At 42.8% G+C, this 7,705-nt stretch overlaps 1 protein-coding gene across 1 annotated transcript in view; it reads left to right on the top strand.

Moving 5' to 3' along the window:
- Positions 1 to 7,705, top strand: part of VIPAS39 (VPS33B interacting protein, apical-basolateral polarity regulator, spe-39 homolog) — a 33,083-nt gene that overhangs the window by 11,829 nt on the left and 13,549 nt on the right. The window contains exons 8-11 of the mRNA XM_017880637.1: positions 2,315 to 2,407; positions 3,534 to 3,567; positions 4,037 to 4,139; positions 5,916 to 5,943. Of these exons, the coding sequence (XP_017736126.1) occupies positions 2,315 to 2,407; positions 3,534 to 3,567; positions 4,037 to 4,139; positions 5,916 to 5,943 (258 nt within the window). The remainder of the gene's footprint in view (positions 1 to 2,314; positions 2,408 to 3,533; positions 3,568 to 4,036; positions 4,140 to 5,915; positions 5,944 to 7,705) is intronic.

The raw sequence follows: 7,705 nt of genomic DNA, 5'->3' as shown, positions 1-7,705 counted from the left end.
ATAATTTTATAGCAGGATACGTTTTTAGTCAAAATTACTTGATGGAAGGATTGCTTGAGCCCTGACGGTCGAGGCTGCAATGAGCTGATATTGTGCCACTCCATTCCAGCTTAGGCAACAGAGCAAGACCCTGTCTCAAGAAGAAAATAAGAAAATTAATGATCATATATATGTAGTCCTATTTCTGGACTCTTTATTCTAGTTCATTGGATTATTTATCCTTAAGCTAATACTACAGTCTTGATTATTGTATAAATCTTGAAATCAAGACACTTCAACTTTGTTGAAGCTCTCAACTGTCAACTTTTTTCTTCTCTTGTTTTGGCTATTCTAGATCCTTTATACTTCCATATCGATTTTAGCAGCAGCTTGGCAGTGTCTACAAAAGAGTTACTGAGATTTTGATTGAGATTGCCTTGAATGTACAGACCAGTTTTGGTAGAATTGGCAATGATCATAATAATTAATGGATCAAAATGGATCATAGTGCCAGGTGTGGTGGCTTGCACCTGTAATCCCAGCTACTCAGGAGGCTGAGGCAGGAATATCAGTTGAGCTCAGGAGGCTAAGGCTGCAGTGAGCTATGATTGCATCACTGCGCTCCAACCTGGGCAAGAGAGCGAGACCCTCTCTCTCAAAAATAACGGATAAAATGGATCATACTTCACAGGTTCTAAGGATTGGGAATGAAAAAATATATTTAAAAAATGGATCATAGACCTAAATGTAAATTAAGTGTTAAAACTATAAAACTTCTAGAAGAAAATATAGATGAAAATCTTTATGAGCTTGGCTTAGGCAAAGATTTATTACCTAGGACACAAAAAGCATGAACTATAAATGAAAAAATTGATAAAATGGACTTCATCAAAATTTAAAACTTTTATTTTTTAGAAACCACTGTTAAAACCATGAAAAGACCACCATAGCTCAGAGAAAGTAGTTTCAAAACACATGTATTATAAGGGACTTTCATCCAGAATATATATAAAACTTTTCTTTTCTTTTTTTTTTTTTTTTTTTTTTTTTTGAGATGGAGTCTCCCTCTTTCACCCAGACTGGAGTGCAGTGGCGCGATCTCAGCTCACTACAACCTCTGCCTCCCAGAGTATTCAAGTGATTCTCCTGCCTCAGCCTCCTGAGTAGCTGGGATTACAGGTGTGTGCCACCACCCCTGGCTAATTTTTGTATTTTTAGTAGAGATGAGGTTTCACCATGTTGACCAGACTGGTCTCAAACTCCTGACCTTAGGTGATCTGCCTGCGTTGGCCTCCAAAAGTGTGAGATTATAGGCCTGAGCTACTGCACTTGGCCAGAATATATATAAAACTTTTATTAAACCTGGCAGTATAGCAAGATCCCATCATTACAAAATAAAAATTAGCCAGGTGTGGTGGTACTCACCTATGGTCCCAGCTACTTAGGAGGCTTGAGGTGGAAGGATTGCTTGAGCCCAGGAAGTTGAGGCTGCACTGAGCCATGATCATACCACTGCACTCCAGCCTGGGCAATACAGTGAGACCCTGTCTCGAAAAAAAAAAAAAAAAAAAAAGATAAAACTCTTATCTCAGTGGTAAGTAGACAGTCGGATAAAAAATTGGCACAAGCGTTGACCAGACACATCACAGAAGAAGATTCATGAATGACCAATAATCATTTTTAAATATACTTAAAATTATAGTTATCAAGAAAATGTGAGTTAAAACTATGAGATACTGGCCGGGCATGGTGGCTCACACCTGTAATCCCAGCACTTTGGGAGGCCGAGGCTGGCGGATCACAAGGTCAGGAGATCCATGGTGAAACCCCATCTCTACTAAAAATACAAAAAAATTAGCTGGGTATGGTGACGGGCGCCTGTAGTCCCAGCTACTCGGGAGGCTGAGGCAGGAGAATGGGTGAACCCGGAAGTGGGGCTTGCAGTGAGCTGAGATCATGCCACTGCACTCCAGCCTGGGCGACAGAGGGAGACTCTGTATCAAAAAAAAAAAAAACACTGAACTATATACTTAAATAGGGTACATTCTACTGTATGCAAATTATGATGTAAGGGTTCGTAAGAAAGAACAAGTGATTTCTGTTGACTTTATCAAGACTTCAGGACATTAGCTTCTTGTAGGGCGGCAGGCTGAACTAGAACTAGAGAGGGTGGTGGGAACCTACTGTTTTATGAGTTCTGGGGACCCTAGTGTAAAAATAAAGAGACTCTCCTTGGGGACATTTTGTTTCATTATTGCTCATTCTTTAGTATCCAGTGACAAAGGAATAAAGAAAACTGTCTTCTTTTGTACTGATTCTAGTGTTTTTCTGCCAGGTCTGCTCACTGGAGAGATTCCGCTCCTTACAGGACAAACTACAACTCCTAGAAGAGGCAGTAAGCATGCATGACGGAAACGTCATTACGGCTGTGAGTTGTCAAATTTGTTGTTGTTTGTTTAATTATTGTTTTTACTAGTTTCTGAAAATCCAATCAAACAGACTAACATTTTGTGTTAAATGTTAAGTAAAGATCCTGGATTCCCCTTGGAGGTGTAGGATTCTAAGTAATCTGTGCTTTAAGAGCTTAGCCGGTGCCACATGTACTAAGCGTGGAACCCTGTGGTTTTTTTGTTTGTTTGTTTTGTTTTGTTTTGTTTTTGGAGACAGGGTCTTGCTCTGTTGCCCAGGTTGAAGTGCAGTGGTGTGATCATGGCTAGCTGTAGCCTTGACCTTCTGAGCTCAAGTGATCCTCTTACCTCAGCTCCCCGAGTAGCTGGGACCACAGGTGCATACCACCATGCCTGGCTAGTTTGTTTTTTTTTGTTTTTGTTTTTGAGACGGAGTCTCACTCTGTCACCCAGGCTAGCGTGCAATGGCACAATCTCAGCTCACTGCGCGATACTCCTGCCTCAGCCTCCCAAGTAGCTGGGATTACAGGCGTGGGCCACCACGCCAGGCTAATTTTTGTATTTTTAGTAGATATGGGGTTTCACCATGTTGGCTGGGCTGGTCTCAAACTGCTGACCTCAGGTGATCCACCAGCCTCGGCCTCCCAAAGAGCTGGGATTACAGGCGTAAGCCACTGCGCTTGGCCTTGCCTGGCTAATTTTTAAATGTTTTTGTAGAGACAGGGTCTTGCTATATTGCCCAAGCTGATCTCACACTCCTGGGCTCAAGTAATCTACCTCCCTCAGCCTCCCAAAGTGTTGGAATTACGGGCATGAGTCACCATGCCCAGCCTATGTGAAACCCTTGATTGTAACCAAGACACAGAAGGTTGGCTACTGTGTGTTACATGGAACAATCTCAGGGAGGAGAGGTGTGAGCATATCCTCTTTCAGAGGGAGGTGTCTCTCAGCAGCATGGGCACGGGCATGTGGTCTCCCAAGACACAGCTCAGTTCCAGATATCCATTGGCTTTCCTTCCATCACATACAGAGCTGGTGACTGTACCTGCAGAGATTGCTAATGAGTTGCTGGCCCCGTGTCTGTAGTGCTCAGGGCACGACTCTGTGTTGGAAAGTTTGCACAGTCTTTGTTCTTTTCTCCTGTAGGTTCTGATTTTCCTGAAGAGGACACTGAGCAAAGGTGAGAATGGCTTGCAGGAAATCTTCAGTCAGCAAGGTGTCTGCCACATTCGAGGGGAGAATGCCATGTGCCTTTCATACCAGAATTCATTAGTCAAGTCTATTTCAGAGACAACTGGGGTGGCCTGAGACTTCAGAGCACACATCACATCTCTGAGGGCATCCGTTAGGGTGATGACTACATTAACCACAGAGCCCCCTCAGATGGCTGCGTTGGTTTGAAGAAGTCAGAATCCATGCTAAGTGCCTGCTGTTTGGGTTGGTGTGAAATGAAAAGCTGACTCAATGGCTATGAGCTGCCCAAGACCATAGAGTGTGTTGATGGTGAATTAAGACATAGGGGTAAACTATTCTTAGCTTTTGTTAGGCTTTGATGAGATATTGTTTGGAATGTGTGAGCAGGGAGACCAATTTCACACTTGACTAATAGGCTTTAATCTTTCTCAACCTAAATCCGGACTGTCTGACAGAGATCCTCTTCCGAGAGCTGGAGGTGCGACAGGTTGCCCTGAGACATCTTATTCACTTCCTTAAGGAAATAGGGGATCAAAAGCTGCTTTTAGACCTCTTCAGGTAAGAACCGATCGTTGGGTCTATAAAGTTGAGTAAGTACTTGTTTCAAAGCACTCTTAGGGATACAAAGGAACAGAAGCCACCAACTGCCCAACAAGCTATTGAAGTGTGAGGAGATAACTAGCAGTACAGCACAGCTTATGATAAGGTGCAAGCTGGTTAAGAACCAGGCTTTGGAGTCACACGCACTTGGGTTGAATGTTATTACAGATCTCCCACATCATTCATAGAGTGACCTTGGCCAAGTTACCAGCCCTCTTCGTGAGGTTTTCACATCTCTCACATGGAGATGATCACACCTACCCACAGGGTTATTATGAAGATGAAGGGGTAGTATGTGAGCCAGCACTTATCCTAATACCTAGTTTGTAGTATTAATATTTATTAAGTGTTTTATTAAAAAAGACGTAGAATAAAGGTATCTTTTATTACTTGATTTCTAAGTGATACCAGTGGGAAGTACAGTAGAAGAGAAGAAGGAAATATTTTCAGTCAGGATACCCAAGTAAAGCCTCATGGAAGTGATTAGATTTGCATGGGCCTATAAAACTAGGTAGGATTCTGATTGGTGAGAGAAAGGCATGTCTGCTGGGGGTAAAGAGGTCTGAGGTCTTTTACCATGTTTTTCTTCCCTCTAATTCCAGTCAGTGGGGACTATTTCCCACCTTTGGATTAAAATACGTGCATATGGCCGGGCGCAGTGGCTCAAACCTGTAATCCCAGCACTTTGGGAGGCCGAGACGGGCGGATCACGAGGTCAGGAGATCGAGACCATCCTGGCTAACATGGTGAAACCCCGTCTCTACTAAAAAATACAAAATCTAGCCGGGCGACGTGGCGGGCGCCTGTAGTCCCAGCTACTCGGGAGGCTGAGGCAGGAGAATGGTGGGAACCCGGGAGGCGGAGCTTGCAGTGAGCTGAGATCCGGCCACTGTACTCCAGCCCCGGGGACAGAGCGAGACTCCGTCTCAAAAAAATAAAAAATAAAATAAAATAGGTGCATATGATGTCCTTTCTTCAGTGTCAGGGAAATGGTTAGAACCTCTGTTTAGACTGACATGTGGCCCAAGGCGACTCTGATTACCCAGTGACTCCAGCACAGCAATGAGCTCCCCAGAAGACTGAGGTGGGGAAAAGCAGGTTACCTGGTTAGGGTCAAGATTACAGGTGTTAGCCAGAAATTTGCAAAAGAAGACATGGTCACGGAGGCTGGCTGCTTCCTCCCTTCCTCCTTCCCTCCCTTCCTCTTCCCCAACGAACAAGGCTTTATCAGGCATCACCTCCAAGCCAAAATGGTAATGTTAATTATGGTGGTCTATTCAGAGTAAAGAAGAATCAGAAGACAAAAGTCCTGGTGCTCCAAGGTTTTACCTAAGCCTGTGGGGGAGACAAAACACATTGTACTCTGTCCATGAAAACAGTAAAGAACAATATAGAAAATATGTTTTCAAGATTGTATGGACAGAGAATAGTGCTTTAATCTTAGGGGAAAAAAAAAAACAACCAAGTTTTCTGTGGGCCTGAGTAGATGGCTCTGAGCTTCCCTGCCAGACCTGTTAACAAAGTTATTAGTTCCTTGCAATACCTTCTTGTCCTTGCTTTTTGATCAGCCAGAGAGACCAGGGGAACAATGATACCTGATCAACCGTTTATCTTGTGTATAGAGGGAAATGAGTCTGAACTGTGTTTCTCCTAGAGGAGGCACTCTATTTTGTGAGGTTATACTGCCACACATCAATAGATACAAATGCCCTGCTCCCTTCTGCTTCTTCCCAGGTTCCTAGATAGAACAGAAGAGCTGGCGGTAAGTGTGGCCTTTGTTTCAGTTGGGGACCAGTTTAACAGAAATCTAGGCTGGGCACAGTGGCTCACGCCCGTAATCCCAGCATTTTGGGAGGCCGAGGTGGTCGGATCACCTGAGGTCAGGAGTTCAAGACCAGCCTGGCCAACATGGCGAAACCCTGTCTCTACTAAAAATACAAAAATCAGCCGGGTGTGGTGGCGCACGCCTGTAATCCCAGCTGCTTGGAAGGCTGAGGCAGGAGAATTTCTATAACCTGGGAGGGGGAGGTTGCAGTGAGCTGAGATCATGCCATTGCACTTCAGCCTGGATGATAGAGTGAGACTCTGTCTCAGAAAAGAAACAAACCCAGAAATCTAAGTCAAACCTCAGCCTCCAAGATCCTAGACTGATTGAGCTATTTCCTTTGATATTGATTATATACAGAAGAGAGAGGCACCTGGAAAACCTGAAAACTTAATCTGAATGATGTATTTTTCTTTTTATATGCTCTTTTGGTTGGGCTTATGAATAAGTTTTAAAAAATAAATATGTGAAAATTGGCCTGGTCAATTTGTGATTTGTTTTCCGGTTGTTTTCAGGTCCTGGTTGGTAGGAGTTTTGGGGTTTTGGCTTCTCACAAAGAAAATGTTGAAGGCTAAGAGGCTAAGAAACCAGATATGGGTCAAGAAGGAAGATAGGTCAAGTTGATGATACACCCAACATGTTTTGGCTGAGAATTCAATGGCCAAGTGTTAAGATTGAATTTTGGCAGATTTTCACAATCATAGAATGAACTCCTGGAATATAAGAATAAATCTGAAATTTTACCAGAAACTCAATTGTATTATTAAAACTTCAGCAATTCATGTTAAAAAAAAAAACAAAAAACTTGTCATTATAATGCAGATATAAGAATTTCTAGCCAAGCATGGTGGCTTATGCCTGTAATGCCAGCACTTGGGAGGCTGAAGTGGGAGGAACACTAGAGTCCAGGAGTTGGAGACTAGCCTGGGCAACATAGTGAGATCCCATCTCTAAAAAAATTGTAAAAATTAGTAAAGCATGATGGCGCATGCCTGTAGTTCCAGCTACCTGGGAAGCTGAGATGGGAGGATTGCTTAAGTCTGGGAGGTCATGTCTGGGCGAAAGAATGAGACCTTGTCTCAAAAAAAGGATTTCTCAGCACTGTTGACGGCAGGATTGCTTTTTTAGTTACTGTACAACACATTCAGTTGGCACATTAAGTATTGTTAACCTTTGAACAGCATAATTACAATATAATACTGAAAATGCTTTTCAGAAACATGGGTTTTTTTTGTTTTGTTTTGTTTTGTTTTGAGACAGGCTGGAGTACAGTGGTGCATGATCATGTATTTTACATATAGTTTACTGCAGACTCCCAATTCCTGGTTCAAGCCTCAGGCTCCCAAGTAGCTGAGACTACAGGTGCACATGACCACACCTGACTAATTTTTTAAAATCTTTTTGTAGAGATAGGGGTCTCACTTTGTTTGCCAGGCTGGTCTCAAACTCCTAGCTTCAAGCTGTCCTCCCACCTTGGCCTCCCAAAGTTTTAGGATTACAGATGTGAACCACCTCACCTGGCTCAGTAACATGTTTTCTGAAAGGAACTTGTACTTAATATTCAAAGCATGAGACAATCTGAAAATCCTTTTCTTAATCAACTGAAAATGATTGGCAGCCTGTAGTAATTATTGAAAAGCTATTTATATTTTAAATCTCTCTAAGTTCAAAACTATAAGGATTTTTCTTCTTACAGCAT

The sequence above is a fragment of the Rhinopithecus bieti genome, unplaced genomic scaffold (assembly GCF_001698545.2).
Source record: "Rhinopithecus bieti isolate Rb0 unplaced genomic scaffold, ASM169854v2 scaffold_11380, whole genome shotgun sequence".
NCBI lineage: Eukaryota > Metazoa > Chordata > Mammalia > Primates > Cercopithecidae > Rhinopithecus > Rhinopithecus bieti.
The sequence above is the reverse complement of the archived record's forward strand: the minus strand, read 5'-3'. Positions and strand labels throughout refer to the sequence as shown.